The following is a 16810-nucleotide window of genomic DNA, read 5'->3' as shown; positions in this document are numbered from 1 at the left end:
TTACCACAAACCTTTGACTTGTAAAAAAACACACACACACACACACAATATCTGCAAAGCACATTAAAACAAGTTATACTTGTACACTTGAAGCAGACAGAAACTGGAAAGTCTCAGCAAAGAAATAGTTAACATAAATAAAACCAAATGGAAGTTTAGGAGCTGAAAATTTCAAGAACCAAAATAAATAACTGAATAGATGAACTCAAGAGTAGAATGAAAGAGATAAAGATAACAATCACTAAATTGGAAGACAGAAATTACCCAATCTGGAAAAAAAAAGAGAGAGAGAGAGAAAATAGACTGAAAAAATTAACAGAGTCTGAAGAACTGTGGGACTATAACAAAAGATGTAACATCTATGTCATCAGAGACTCAGAAGAAAAGGAGAAAAAGGGCAGAGCTAAAAATAATTCAGATAAATAACGGCTGAAAATTGCCCCAATATGGCAAACATGAATTTACAAATTCAAGAAGCTAAGTGAATCTTAGGGAAACCCAAAGGAACCCAAAGGAACTAGTGAACCAAAGGATGCTGGTCCTGGAGCGGACGGAGGGAAGAGAGGAGGAAAGCGGGATGACTTTGCCTGGTGGAAACGAATGCAGAAGGGGAAGGTGCCCTGGGACGACAAGGATCTCCACAGTCTGGCCGTGCTGGGGGCAGGTGTCACTGCAGTATTTCTCTACTTCTGTTTCCGAGATCCTGGGAAGGAAATCACTTGGAAGCACTTCATGCAGTACTACCTGGCGAGAGGTCTGGTGGATCGGCTGGAAGTGGTGAATAAGCAGTTCGTGCATGTTATTCCTGCCCCTGGGACATCACTCGAGAAGTATGCGTGGTTCAGCATTGGCAGCGTGGACACCTTCGAGCGTAACCTGGAGACCGCCCAGTGGGAGCTAGGCATCAAGCCCCCCAACCAGACGGCCGTGGTCTACACCACTGAGAGTGATGGGACTTTCTTGCGAAGCCTGGTGCCCACCCTTCTCCTGATTGGCCTCTTCCTCTATGCCATGAGGAGGGGTCCGATGGGGGCTGGGCTTGATGGGCGAGGAGGGGGCCTCTTCGGCATTGGTGAGACAATAGCCAAGATCATCAAGGGTGACACTGGTGTGCGGTTTGCAGACGTGGTTGGTTGCGAAGCCACGCTGGAGATCATGGAGTTTGTGAATTTCCTGAAGAACCCCAAACAGTACCAGGACCTTGGGGCCAAAATTCCAAAGGGAGTCCTGCTCACAGGTCCTCCCGGTACCGGCAAGACGCTTCTCACCAAGGCAACTGCAGGGGAGGCTAGTGTGCCCTTCATCACTGTGAATGGGTCTGAGTTCCTGGAGATGTTTGTTGGTGTTGGCCCAGCTCGGGTTCATGACATGTTTGCAATGGCCCGGAAAAATGCTCCCTGTATCTTGTTTGTGGACGAGATTGATGCAATTGGCTGGAAGCATGGCCACGGGCACTTCGGAGGCCAGAGTGAGCAGGAGAACACCCTGAACCAGCTACTTGTGGAGATGGACGGATTCAACTCTACCACGAACGTTGTCGTGCTGGCCGGCACCAACCGCCCCAACATCCTTGACTCAGCCCTGATGCGGCCAGGCCGCTTCGACCGTCAGATTTACAATGGCCCCCCAGACATCAAAGGCAGGTCTTCTATCTTCAGGGTCCACCTGCGTCCACTCAAGTTGGACGAGAGCCTCAGCAAGGATGCCCTGGCGAAGAATCTTGCGGCCCTCACTCCAGGCTTCACAGGTGCTGATATTTCTAATGTTTGCAACGAAGCTGCCCTGATCGCCACCTGCCACCTAAACCCCTCTGTCGGGGAGAAGCACTTCGAGCAGGCCATCGAGAGGGTCATTGGAGGCCTTGAGAAGAAGACACAGGTCCTGCAGCCTGGCGAGAAGATGACAGTGGCCTACCACGAGGCTGGCCATGCGGTGGTGGGCGGGTTCCTGGAACACACAGACCCCCTGCTCAAGGTGTCCATCGTCTCCCGGGGCAAGGGGCTTGGCTATGCCCAGTGCCTGCCCAGGGAGCAGTACCTGTACACACGGGAGCAGCTCTTTGACCGCATGTGCGCCATGCTGGGCAGCTGCGTGACTGAGCAACTGTTCTTCAGGCGGGTCACCACGGGGGCCCAGGACGACCTGAGGAAGGTCACCCAGAGCGCCTATGCCCATATCGTGCAGTTCGGGATGAGCGAGAAGCTGGGCCAGGTGTCCTTCGATCTCCCACGGCCAGGTGAGGCGCTGGTGGAGAAGCCATTCAGAGAGGCCACGACCCAGCTCATAGATGAGGAGGTGCGGCGGCTCATCAGCTCCGCACATGCGCGCACCCTGGACCTGCTCACACACTGCCGCGAGCAGGTGGACAAGGTGGGCAGGTGGCTGCTGGAGAAGGAGGTGCTGGAGCGGGCCGACAAGGTGGAGCTGCTCGGGCCGCAGCCGTTTGCCGAGATCACCTACAAGGAGCTCGTGGAAGGCACGGGCGGCCTGGAGGAGGACACGGCCCTTCCCAAGGGTCTGCAGGGCTGGCGTGGGGGGCCCGCTGCAGGAGAGCCCAGCCTAGCGCCTCCGCCTGGAGAGCAGCCTCCGGGACCCCCAGGAAGTAAATTAAAGCACATGTAACCGGAAGCAATGGCACCCCACTCCAGTACTCTTGCCTGGAAAATCCCAAGGATGGAGGAGTCTGGTGGGCTAAGAGTTGCTAAGAGTTGGACACAACAGAGCGACTTCACTTTCACTTTTCACTTCCATGCATTGGAGAAAGAAATGGCAACCCACTCCAGTGTTCTTGCCTGGAGAATCCCAGGGATGGGGGAGCCTGGTGGGCTGCCATCTATGGGGTCCCATAGAGTCGGACACGACTGAAGCAACTTAGCTTAGCAAGCGAATCTTAAATAGGATGAATCCCAATAAATTCATATCAAGACACATCAGAATCAAGTTTATGAAAATTAAAAACAAAGAATGAATTTTAAAAGCAATGACAGAGAAATACCTTACCAATAATTGGAAGGGGAGCAAATTTCTCTTCAGAAGTCCTGAAGACCTAATAGAAGTAAACAAGTTTCTCAATGGATGAATTAAAAGAACTTCCTTGACAGTATCCTATACTCAATGAAAAGTCTACTCTGGAAAATAGTTTCCTTTTTTTGGAAAACAGTTTCTTAAAGAATAAAATATGTAACTATAAAATAACACAGCTATTGCATTCCTCAGCACTTATACCCTCAAACGGAAAACTATGTCCACCCAACACCTGTACTCAAATTTCACAGCAGGCTCATCTGTCATAGACTGGAATGAGAAACACCCCAGATATTCTTCAGTGATTGATAGCTAAACCACAGCAAATTAATGCTGTGGAATACGATACAGCAATTAAAAAGGAATAAAATATTGACACATACAATGACCTGGATATATCTTCTGAGAAGTGTGCTGAGTGAAAAAGGCCAGTCTCAAAAGGCTATCTACTAAATGTTTGCATGTATGTGTCATTCACAATATAAAATATTACAGAAATGGACAGCAGATTAATGTCTGCTAGGAGTTTAGAAGCTGGTAGGGTTGGAGGGAATGGATGTGGCTGCAGCATGGCAGCATAGGAGACAGAATTGGTGACAGAAATGTTTGTCTTCACTGTACCACTATCAATATGAATATCTTGGTTGTGATAACATACTACAGTTCTGCAAGACGTTAACCACTCAGGAAAACTAGGTGATGGGGCCATTAACCTCACTGAATTATTTCTTAGAAATACATGTGAATCAACTCAAAATAGTTTAATTTTAAAGATTAATCTGATAGGCTAAGATTCTCATTCAGATGACTTTTCCTGGTTTTTCCTAATACATTTTACAGTTAGCAAGTCAATGAACACTTCACATAGGGGCCTGGCAGACAGTGGTTGTGGATAAGTACAAGTTAGAGCAGGAGGGAAAAAAGAAGAAAATAAGGAGCCGAGTGACAACTACAGCTGCCAGACTGGTTTACAAGGACACATGGAGCAACCCTTTGGGGACCTCTAAAAATAATTGGGAAACACTCTGACCACAGACTCTTCAGACAAGCAAGGACTCACTTGTTCATTGAAAGTAACTGTGACCTTGTTTTAAAACCATGGGCTAGTAAAAATGGAAACATTTATGTTTTAACAATTTCCCCTGACCTTGAACAGCAGATTCATCTAGTGCTTACTTCATTTTTCTAGTTAAATAAATAAAAATCTGCAAGGGAAATATTTCCCAGAGAAAAGTTAATATTGAAAATTCTTCTGGGTGCAAATCAACAATTTCATTTTGATACCCACAAGCGTTCACCAGCTCTTCTCCACATGTGGTATAAAGTCAGGTACCGTATATAGTTGGGACGATCCCCTGGAGAAGGGCATGGGAGCCCACTCCAATATTCTTGCCTGGAGAATCCCTTGCAAAAACCCTTGCAGGCTACAGCCCATGGAGTCGCAAAGAGTCAGACATGACTGAAGCAACTTAGTACGCACATCCATTGTACGTAGAAAACTTTGAGAATTAAAAAAAAAAAAAAGTACAAAATACAAACATGAAAAGATACAGGAAAGATATAATCAACCACCTAAACAGCAAACTGTGCTCTTCCATGTACAAATCACCACCACCACCACCAGTAGCCCATGAAATTATACCTCCCCCCCGAGGTTTACCTTTCAACTTAATCCCTTCTATTCCTGCCCAAGCCACCTGGGCTTCACACCCATCTGGACGGCATACCTGAAGCAGTGGTGAGGGACAGTCATTTGTCAACACAACAAAGCTCTACTCAGGGTTCACTGTGTGTCATATGCCATGGTAGTAATTAGGGTCATAAAGAAGCATGAAATATGGCCTCGGCACTGAAGCCTAGGTGTAGAGGAGACATGTCAACAAATAATGCAAATCAGAATGATTAGTGCAGCAGGACACATCTGGACAGGGTGGAGTAGATGCATGAAAAAGAGGGAGAGATTCTGCCACACAAGGAACATCCAATGTGGGAGTGCTATCACGTGTACTTAGGCCAACCTCTTCCCTTGAAGCAATGAGGCAAAATGGGGCTGTCATCCTTTTGACATCAAGGTACCTGCCTATTTCCCAGGATGTTATGGAGTTCAAGTGCCTAATCTATATAGGGGCTGAGATGTATGTCCAGTTGCCACAGATTTATCTGTGATGTTAAGCAAGTCCCGTGGCTTTTCTGAATCCTATTCCTTTCACAGGTAAAACAAGAGAGTGCACTGGGCTCTGAAACATCATCCCAGCTGGAAGTCATTGCTATCTAGTGTTTAAAAAGGGCAATCAGAGCAATCACAGCTCCTCTACCTTCTAGCGGTGTGAACTTGGGCAAGTTGCTATCTCCCAATGCCTCAATTTTCTCACCTGAGAAGTGAGCCCAATAACAAGACCTCTCATAGTTCAGTTCACTTCAGTCACTCAGTTGTGTCCAACCCTTGGCGACCCCATGAATCGCAGCACGCCAGGCCTCCCTGTCCATCACCAACTCGCGAAGTTCACTCAGAGTCACGTTCATCGAGTCAGTGATGCCATCCAGGCATCTCATCCTCAGTCGTCCCCTTCTCCTCCTGCCCCCAATCCCTCCCAGCATCAAAGTCTTCTCCAATGAGTCAACTCTTCGCATGAGGTGGCCAAAGTATTGGAGTTTCAGCTTTAGCATCATTCCTTCCAAAGAAATCCCCGGGTTGATCTCCTTTAGAATGGACTGGTTGGATCTCCTTGCAGTCCAAGGGACTCTCAAGAGTCCTCTCCAACAGCACAGTTCAAAAGCATCAATTCTTCGGTGCTCAGCCTTCTTCACAGTCCAACTCTCACATCCATACATGACTACTGGAAAAACCACAGCCTTGACTAGACGGACCTTAGTCGGCAAAGTAATGTCTCTCCTTTTGAATATGCTATCTGGGTTGGTCATAACTTTTCTTCCAAGGAGAAAGAGTCTTTTAATTTCATGGATGCAATCACCATCTTCAGTGATTTTGGAGCCCCCAAAAATAAAGTCTGACACTGTGTCCACTGTTTCCCCATTTATTTCCCATGAAGTGATGGGACCACATGCCATGATCTTTGTTTTCTGAATGTTGAGCTTTAAGCCAACTTTTTCACTCTCCTCTTTCCCTTTCATCAAGAGGCTTTTTAGTTCCTCTTCACTCTCTGCCATCAGGGTGGTGTCATCTGCATATCTGAGGTTGTTGATATTTCTCCCGGCAATCTTGATTCCAGCTTGTGCTTCTTCCAGCCCAGCATTACTCATGATGTACTCTGCATATAAGTTAAATAAGCAGGGTGACAATATACAGCCTTGATGTACTCCTTTTCCTATTTGGAACCAGTCTGTTGTTCCATGTCCAGTTCTAACTGTTGCTTCCTGGCCTGCATACAGATTTCTCAAGAGGCAGGTTAGGTGGTCTGGTATTCCCATCTCTTTCAGAATTTTCCACAGTTTATTGTGATCTACACAGTCAAAGGCTTTGGCATAGTCAATAAAGCAGAAATAGATGTTTTTCTGGAACTCTCTTGCTTTTTCCATGGTCCAGCAGATGTTGGCAATTTGATCTCTGGTTCCTCTGCCTTTTCTAAAACCAGCTTGAACATCAGGAAGTTCACAGTTCACATATTGCTGAAGCCTGGCTTGGAGAATTTTGAGCATTACTTTACTCGCATGTGAGATGAGTGCAACTGTGCAGTAGTTTGAGCATTCTTTGGCATTGCCTTTCTTTGGGATTAGAATGAAAACTGACCTCTTCCAGTCCTGTGGCCACTGCTGAGTTTTCCAAATTTGCTGGCATATTGAGTGCAGCACTTTCACAGCATCATCTTTCAGGATTTGAAATAGCTCAACTGGAATTCCATCACCTCCACTACCTTTGTTTGTAGGGATGCTTTCTAAGGCCCACTTGACTTCACATTCCAGGATGTCTGGCTCTAGTTGAGTGATCACACCATCGTGATTATCCAGGTCATGAAGATCATTTTTGTACAGTTCTTCTGTGTATTCTTGCCATCTCTTCTTAATATCTTCTGCTTCTGTTAGGTCCATACCATTTCTGTCCTTTATTGAGCTCATCTTTGCATGAAATGTTCCCTTGGTATCTCTAATTTTCTTGCAGAGATCTCTAGTCTTTCCCATTCTGTTGTTTTCCTCTATTGCTTTGCATTGATCGCTGAAGAAGGCTTTCTTATCTCTCCTTGCTATTCTTTGAAACTCTGCATTCAGATGCTTATATCTTTCCTTTTCTCCTTGGTGTTTCACTTCTCTTCTTTTCACAGCTATTTGTAAGGCTTCCCCAGACAGCCATTTTGCTTTTTTGCATTTCTTTTCCATGGGGATGGTCTTGATCCCTGTCTCCTGTACAATGTCAGGAACCTCATTCCATAGTTCATCAGGCACTCTATCTATCAGATCTAGGCCCTTAAATCTATTTCTCACTTCCACTGTATAATCATAAGGGATTTGATTGAGGTCATACCTGAATGGTCTAGTGGTTTTCCCTGTTTTCTTCAATTTCAGTCTGAATTTGGTAATAAGGAGTTCATGATCTGAGCCAGTCAGCTCCTGGTCTTGTTTTTGTTGACTGTATAGAGCTTCTCCATCTTTGGCTGCAAAGAATATAATCAATCTGATTTCGGTGTTGACCATCTGGTGATGTCCATGTGTAGAGTCTTCTCTCGTGTTGTTGGAAGAGGGTGTTTGCTATGACCAGTGCATTTTCTTGGCAAAACTCTATTAGTCTTTGCCCTGCTTCATTCCGCATTCCAAGGCCAAATTTGCCTGTTACTCCAGGTGTTTCTTGATTTCCTACTTTTGCATTCCAGTCCCCTATAATGAAAAGGACATCTTTTTGGGGTTAGTTCTAAAAGGTCTTGTAGGTCTTCATAGAACCATTCAACTTCAGCTTCCTCAGCATTACTGGTCAGGACACAGACTTGGATTACTGTGATATTGAATGGTTTGCCTTGGAAATGAACAGAGATCATTCTGTCGTTTTTGAGATTGCATCCAAGTACTGCATTTTGGACTCTTTTGTTGACCATGATGGCTACTCCGTTTCTTCTGAGGGATTCCTGCCCACAGTAGTAGATATAATGGTCATCTGAGTTAAATTCACCCATTCCAGTCCATTTTAGTTCGCTGATTCCTAGAAATGTCGATGTTCACTCTTGCTATCTCCTGTTTGACCACTTCCAATTTGCCTTGATTCATGGACCTGACATTCCAGGTTCCTATGCAATATTGCTCTTTTCAGCATCGGACCTTGCTTCTATCACCAGTCACATCCACAGCTGGGTATTGTTTTTGCTTTGGCTCCAACCCTTCATTCTTTCTGGAGTTATTTCTCCACTGACCTCCAGTAGCATATTGGGCACCTACTGACCTGGGGAGTACCTCTTTCAGTATCCTATCATTTTGCCTTTTCATACTGTTCATGGGGTTCTGTCAGAAAGATTCGTTGGGTTCATATGTGTAAAATGCTTAGAAGAGCACCTAGCTTATACCAAGTGTTGTAAAAATATTACCTACTGCTATTACAATAGTTTATTATAGATTCCCAGTGATATTTAATTATTACATTTAAAGCATTGAAATATTTGATTGTAAATGTACAAACTCTTTACATACTCTTTCCAACAGCCATCATTAAGAATTCAAAAATTAATACATCAATGAGTCAGATTCTGCCAAGAGCATACTCTTCAAAAATAAAGTTTTTGAGAAATTATATAACTTAGAGGATGTTTACTACATGATTTAATCAAAATTAAAATAATCCCTTCCTAACCACACACACAAGAAAATGCATACATACTTCCAAAGCTGTCTCACCTCAAAGTGACCTGCATACTTAATTTAGGATCCACTAGGTCCTTGCTATTCATTCACAGTCAGCAGGCCAGCAGCAGAGTAGCTGATGCAGTCCATCTTATCTGGGGTTTAAGATTCTGCATTTGTAGAAGCTTCAAGTGCTGCCAAGCCTGCCGGTTCACACAACATACTCAGAGTAGCAAGACACTAAGCTATGGCAATCAGAAACAGACTTCAAAATGACTGAAATGATTGAATTAGGTATGCCAAAGTCCTGTTAATTGACCAAATCTGGAAAATGTCTTACTTGACACATTGTACAATCACAATCATGTCCATAGAGTATCTCGGGACTTACATGGAATTCTGACAGGAGTATATATATAAACACAAGAGGTTCCATATTGGCAGACATGCAGCTTGTGATTTAATTTATATAAAAAAATCTTCACAGTTACAGAGATAAACTGACATAGTCTTCACAAGTGGGTGCACATGATGGGGACAATATCCCCTGATTTTAGTTTGGATAACTGTCAGAAGGTCTTCACTGAAAGACATATCACCATCATTGTGAAAGTAGAATTTCAAATAAGCGTGGTTTTCAAAAGAGACCATGGTATAGTTTCTGCTTTTAAGATTGGTAGTTGGGCCTGTGGTTTTCCAATGAACAGAGTGAACCCGACCCTCAGAGTTCTGTCAGAATCTCAATAGTTAGCTGTACAGAGTTTAAAGATTTAAATTAAAATTACACGTATCTGCAAACGAACTTATTTACAAAACAGAAACAGACTCACAGACTTAGAGAATGGTCTTATGGTTGTCAGGGGCAAAGAATGGAGGGAAGAGACAGGGAGTTTGGTGTGGATGTATACACTCTGCTATTTTTTAAATGGACAACCAACAAGGACAGCACAGGGAACTCTGTTCATTGTTATGCGGCAGGCTAAATGAGAGGGGAGTTTGGTAGAGAATGGACACTCATATACGTAAGGCTGAGCCCCTTTGCTGTCCACTTGAAATTATCACAACATTGTTAAATGACTATACTCCAATATAAAATTAAGTTTTGTAAAAAATTATATGCATCTGTTCAAACAGAGTGGCTGGATTCCCAGCAGCTGGAACAGAGTACTAAGAGGCTTTATTTTTTGAGGGGACTTAGAATTAATACTTTTTTATGAAACAAATGAAAACAGAATGTTGTTGAAGTGAAGGCCCACTGCAAAAGCATGAAAGGGGGGCCTTTAGGAAAACGCGAAAAACAAAGTGTTTGACAGCTGCAGCTCTTTATAACCGGCCAGGAGAGAAAGAGCAAATAGCAGCCTGCTACAAAAGACACGGCAAAGCTACTGCTCTCCAAGTTGCTGAATAAAGGCGATGCCTGGACAAACGCGCCTCCAAACCTTGGAAGATGTATGACTCTGGGATTTCAGGGTTTTCCAAAAATACACGAAATGCAGAAAAACTTCCCTCCTTTGCCAAAACACGTCGGCCTTTTGTTTACATTACATTTTCCCCTTCTATATGTTGAAAATAATAAGACCCCTCACAGCATTGATAAGATTGAACGAAGGGGAAGGCAAGTGGGAGGCAGCTCAGTCAATTCTGTCTTGAAATCTTCTTTCACACCTCTCTCTGAAATGTAAATATGGACTCGGTCCAGCTCTCCCGTCCCGAGGACTCTGGCTGAGGGCGGTCGGTATGGAAGTCATTTCCCTTCTAGGTGCAGTAGCTGCTTTCCACAGACTCAACAAAGACACGAAATATCATTAACATCTGATTCTGAAAGGTTGACAACTGCTTCTTTGTTGTACCCAGCAGTCTGGGAAAGTTGCTGCAGATGACTCTATCATGAGCAAAATTATACCTATTAGGCTCTGATAGGATATTGGAATATTTCTCCCACTTGTGCACAGCGTTGTAGCTTGAATATGCCTATTGTTTTCACAGTGTCCATTACATATTTTAAATGGCATGGAATGATCATATATGTAAACATTACTTCAGCTAAAGCTGAGTGATGCTTGGCAAAGCAAGAGAGGCTGTCTGACCTCCTTGGGCCTTCGTTTCAAAGAAAGAGGTGCCAATGGACTTGGGGGGGGGGCGGTGGATTGTTACAGAAAGGAGTGAAATGGATGGACCAATGGGTGCCAGCATGTGAGAGAAATCTGGATCCCTTCTGTTGACATATACAGAAAGCTACAGGCCTCAAACTAGCTTCTCTACTTTGCGGCATACAGGAGGAGGAGGAAAGGCTTGCCTAAGGGTCTGAAATAGCAAGAAGGAAGAGTCTGGAAGAAAGGAGAGAAGGCTTACTGGGTGCAGCTTCAGGATTCATAAATTAAAAAGGAGGGGTGGAACCTCCAAATAAAAAAAGACTTCTAAAATACCCATTAATAATCACATACACTAAGATAAAAGCAAGAATCCTAAACTGTTTTTTAAAGCATTGATGTTTTTCTTTCTGCCTTCAGAAGAGGAAATGGAATTAGCCTAAAAACATGAAATGGGCTGATTAAGAATTCTTTAAACTTCCTAGGGTGGTGAGGCATACTAATGGTGGCAATCTCTTCACTGTAGGCAGACTAGTGAGCAGAAGCACATGGGACATTAATGCTTCGAACAACCTGTAATCTTGTTTATAGAGCTGAGTACAAGCCTTCACCCCAAGATCTAGGTCCTGGAGCCCTGGATTCATGTCAGAATGTTTATTGATATTTTCCTAAGAGACATTCTCAAAATTATCCTCGCATTTTACTCACCATTAGTCTACATTTAGAGTGCATTTTCTGCCTTCTTATATTAGACTTAGATTTCCTTGATAGCCAGGAACATAAACACAGGGAATAAGGAATAAGTCATTAGGTGAAGAATTGGGGCCATACAGATAGACAACAAATTTCCTCTAGGCCAAATGTACACCCAAATGTTTATTGTGTTAAATAATTCTGTTTTCTTGATAGAGGGCTCACACTCAGTTTTAGGCTGAAAACTGGGCCTTAGGCAACCTTACAATAACAAACTAATGGCTGTTTACTGCTGTGGAAAGGAGCAAAATTGCTTCTTTAACTCTACTTAAGTTATTCTCCAGGAATGAAGTCAACAAACATACTTTTTAGCACCTACCCTGTTTAAGTTACTGTGCAAAGCAAACACAAGGTAGAGTATTATCCCCAACTAGAATATAAGCTTTACTTACCAGCAAGGAAAGGAAAGTGAAGTCGCTCAGTCGTGTCCGACTTTTTGCGACCCCATGGACTGTAGCCTACCAAGCTCCGCTGACCATGGGATTTTCCAGGCAATAGTACTGGAGTAGATTGCCATTTCCTTCTCCAGGGGATCTTCCCGATCCAGGGATCGAACCCAGGTCTCCTGCATTGTAGACAGACGCTTTACCGTCTGAGCCAAAGTCAAACTGCAGCAAAATATTTAAATGATGAGCAACAGTCATAACAAGACGCTGGCACGTGAGCGATATAGACAACAGAGGCCACTGGACATCAGAGACTGAAGAGATCCCATTAAGGAGACGGGAGAGGTTTGCACAAGGAAGTGAGGTTTGCCCACCAATGAAATCATTGCTACTTATCAGAATTAAAAGATTAGCAAAAGGTATTAATGTTCTCCAGAACAGTATTTTACATAGTTTTCTTTAAGTCTGTCTGGCTTTTTTCTCAATTGAGATTTTAAAAAAAGAGCCATTCTGCTTGTCAGTAGGCTGTCTCTTTTTAAAAACTAGAGACATCTTAATGATCGATCAATCCACTGACATTGAAAAGGATAAGCTACAGCACTAGCCATTTGGGGAAACTCAGCTATGCTGTCTCCTGCCTATTGTGTTGAAATGAGCTGGAGACAAGCTGTCCTCACTACAACCAAACACACTCCCGTGCACATCTGAACCTCGAGGTTCCAGACCTGCCAAGTTGTATTTTCTCTTTACGGAACTGCACTCTCATTCACGTCCACACATGTGTGCATGCACACATACACAGACACACACACACTGCATAATCTCGCTCAAGAAATATTGTGGCTACAGCCATTAAATGTAAATAGATGCTTTCTTCTATTAGTAACAGAAGAAAGTTTCCATTTCTCTCCCTTTTAAATGCAGACATTATTGAGTATACGCCAGAGTCCAATGGGTAAGCACCATACTTTCTAAAGATGTTATGAGTTTATTAGTCTCAAATAAAGGGTTATTGCACAGTAACTCTACAATTAGCTCAACCCACCCAAAGGACAATGGTGGCAGTGTTTCCCAAGAGTTGATGAGGATTCCAGGTGTTTTGAACTTGGGTGATTATTCTCGCAACTCCAGCAACTAGTCAAGTGTAAAGAATTTGTTGTTTGTAATGTCCAAAGCAGGGCAGTATCTAAATTATTTGGAAAGTGTTTTGCAATTTATTAACTCTTAACAGGTGTGAAACAGAACAGTGCGAAATCACCAATTTATTACTCAACCGAGCCTGCCCTAAACAGGGAGAATTGTACAAAAATCTACTGCAGTTCAGAGGAAATAACTCAAGGAGTTTGTAAATCTTCACCAGTTCTTAAGCAATCTAGTCACATTTAGGAGATCATAACACTCACTGATCTCTTTTCCATGAAATGAAATCTGAGCTAAATTCCATTAACACCTCTTCCCTAAGTCGACATTTCTCTGCCCCTTGGCTCTCTCCTCTTTGGAGCTCTTTCTCAAACATCGGGTGGGAGGAATCCAACCTGGGGAGCAAAGATGATACAGGATTCCACTTGAAGATGATTTCACTCACCTTTGCTCCTGATAAAAAGCTGCTTTCACAAATCCAGTCGATTGATTTCTTTGTCATGCTGGATGAAAGGATCTCCTAGAATCCTTGAGATACTAACATGTCTCTTGATACTTCTCTGAAAAGTATTCTATGTCTTCTCATCAACCTTTTCCCCATTCTTCTTGGAATCTCCAGGCATTGGAATAAAACTACCTTAGATATCACCTCTTGTACCTGGGAAGCCAAACAGAACTTTCCTCCATCTCTCATCGTCACTAGTTCGCTCAAGGCTGAAATGAAATGCACAGATTCAAAAGGTCAAGCAGTAGCAAAATTATAAACTCACCCAGCCTGGCCTATGCAATTAGTATATAAAAGACCAATGATTAAAGATAAAGGGTAGTTTGTAATGTTTAAAACTGACTAAAGCGGAAAAGCATGCGAACTTTTGAAGACAAGTTATAACAAGGATTTGATATATTACATTAGGATCAAGCAGTGTCTCATGTATTTAGAAGCCAGTAGTTATACACCAGAAAGAAAGTTAGAACCCAAAGCCCTGTAATGCAGGAGGAGGGTACCTGCTTAGTTTATTTTCTCAGATTAAATATCCAGCCCTAGAATGACATAATCATAATTGACATTTTAATAACAATCCAGGCAGAATACCTTTTGCAAGTTGGATAATATACAGTTATTTGATACTATGGGTAATAAAATTGTATTTAAAATACCATATATGCCAAAGAAAAAGCTTCTCCTTAAAGTGAAAGTGAAGTCGCTCAGTCGTGTCCAACTCTTTGTGACCCCATGGACTGTAGCCTACCAGGCCCGTCCTTGCCCCTGAGCCACAGCCGGTGGCGGCGTGCGGTCACGGTATGGGCCGCCTCACTCGAGAGAGTTGTCCCCAGGATGTCGAGCCTCGGGGTCAGACTTAGATGGAAGACGGATCTGTCGAGGACGGATGGTGGAAGATGGGTGGACGGCTCGCCGGCCCGGATTTTCCAGGCAAGAATACTGGAGTGGGTTGCCATTTCCTTCTCCAGGGCATCTTCCCAACCCAGGGATCGAACCTGGTTCTCCCGCGTTCCAGGCAGACGCTTTAACCTCTGAGCCACCAGGGAAGCCCAAAGATGCCAAAGAAAAAGAAAGCTTCTCCTTAAAAGTAGACCTCAACGAGGGGAAAAAAAAAAAAACACACCCTCTAATTTTTTTCGTAAGAAACTCTCATATTTTAAACCCAGTGAAGGGATGATAAGATGCTTTCTTATCTAACTACAATGCAGTTTTCTATTTGCCTTACATTGGTTTAAGTACAAGCTTTCTAAAACTTTCCATACATAACACAGGAAGGCACATACACACATAAAAAGCCATTATTACCCATCCCAGAAGCTCTGGAAAGTGGAAAAAAATAGTACCTAATATAGAGAGAGTAGAGAAGAAAAAATGAGCATCAACATCTTTGACTTCAAATACCTCATATGTATAAAGCATCTTCACTAAATGGCTGTAGGATGCAGATTCAAATGCAATGATGATGGTTATAACTATGATAATAATTACATCTGCAAGATGGTCACAGTTAATTAAATATTCTCATCTGATCAGCAAAACAGAGAAGGTGGTCTTCTCCCCATTTTATTTTTTTTAATGTATTTTTAAGTGGGGAGGATAATTGCTTTGAATGTAGTATTGGTTTTCTGCCATGCAACAATGTAAATCAATCACAAATATACATATATATCCCCTCCCTCCTAAACTTCCCTCCCACTTCTCACCCCATCCCACCCCTCAGGTTGTCACAGAGCACTGGGCAGAGGTCCCTGTGCTATGCAGCAACTTCCCATTGGTTATATATTTTACATGCGGTAATAGACATGTATTAGTGCTACTTCTGCAATCTTTCCCACCCTTCTCCCCATTTTAAAGATGATGAAAGGGTCAGGTAGCCTAGCAATTCTCAGGCCTCCATGAACAGTCAGTGATGCAGCTGAGACTGTCACTCTAAACTTCCAACTCCTGGTCCAGCACTCCCCCCACCACGCCCTGCTGTGTATCCTCTCCATAAAAATGAAAAACGCATTCCAGGATTCCCAGTCTCTGCCATTACAGCAGCTCATGAGAAGCTTTGAAAGAACTGGGCAGTTCCCACTCTGTGCAATTTAACTTCTCACCTGTCCAGAGCCTGTCAAGGGTCTACTCTGCTCTGTGACAATTTGAAAGATGGAAGGTGTTTCAAGTGCTCTATCCTAGGCAAGCTCAAGTATCCCTTGAAGCCCATTTCTGAAAATAAAAGTTAAGCAATATACAGCTGTTTTCTTCCTGTAGGCCTGGACACCACTAGCCACCCTCCCCTCCAAAAAATAATCTGGGTCCACATGAGATGTGAAATTTTGGCTGCCTGCTATTTGTATTTTCCTGTCCTACTATTTAACAGCAAATGATGCAAAAAAGTAGTCACTTCTCAGAGAACCCCATGGTATCTTTAGATATAGTCAATTCATACAAACCAACCTCTAAACATTTCATTTATGCTGTGTACTGGCAACCCTCTCCCACGACCACCAAAATAAAAAGGCAAATTCCTCTTCTCTTACCCCTTACCTCCCACTGGATCTAACCAATCAGAAATCTCAGTCACACCTAAGTCTCACTCAGCCTCACTCCCCAATCTCTGACTGCCCCATCTAATCAGCTTCCAGAGATTCGTTTTGTTTGTTGACAATGCTTCATAAATTTCAGTGATTCAGCCCTTCCTCTCCAACTCCATGCAGAGAAACAACCCTCTATGGGTTTCCCACATTTGTTCGCAGTGGGTCTTTTGAGCAAAGGACAGGTTTAAAAGCTGAAAGCTTAGAAAGATAGGGATAGACTTAGAGATGCCTCTCTCTAGAGGCATTTATTTACATCCCAGGATACAAACCTACAGAGGCCTTTCCTCCCTCTCCTGGTATACAATGGATAATCTCGCGCTGGAAAGGAGATGAAAAATAAAGTAGTTCAGTTCAGTCGCTCAGTCGTATCCGACTCTTTGCAACCCCATAAACTGCAGCACGCCAGGCCTCCCTGTCCATCACCAACTCCCGGAGTTCACTTGGACTCATGTCCATCGAGTCAGTGATGCCATCCAGCCTTCTCATCCTCTGTCGTCCCCTTCTCCTTCTGCCCCCAATCCCTCCCAGCATCAGAGTCTTTTACAATGAGTCAACTCT

General features: G+C 43.5%; 1 protein-coding gene across 1 annotated transcript; it reads left to right on the top strand.

Annotated features, from left to right (window-relative positions):
- The first annotated feature begins 507 nt into the window (after positions 1-507).
- LOC120878895 (AFG3-like protein 1) lies at positions 508-2655 on the top strand. Its single transcript, XM_040261805.1, has one exon. The coding sequence runs from the start codon at positions 601-603 to the stop codon at positions 2620-2622; it is 2022 nt and encodes a 673-aa protein (XP_040117739.1). The 5' UTR covers positions 508-600; the 3' UTR covers positions 2623-2655.
- Positions 2656-16810: the final 14155 nt, after the last annotated feature.

This window comes from Oryx dammah, unplaced genomic scaffold, assembly GCF_014754425.2.
Source record: "Oryx dammah isolate SB20612 unplaced genomic scaffold, SCBI_Odam_1.1 HiC_scaffold_19, whole genome shotgun sequence".
Lineage (NCBI taxonomy): Eukaryota > Metazoa > Chordata > Mammalia > Artiodactyla > Bovidae > Oryx > Oryx dammah.
Note: the sequence above shows the minus strand (reverse complement) of the source record. Positions and strands in the feature narration are given on the sequence as shown.

Bases quoted from the DNA above. Each gene is read 5' to 3' on its own strand.
- LOC120878895 (XM_040261805.1), top strand. From the start codon at position 601: ATGCAGAAGGGGAAGGTGCCCTGGGACGACAAGGATCTCCACAGTCTG.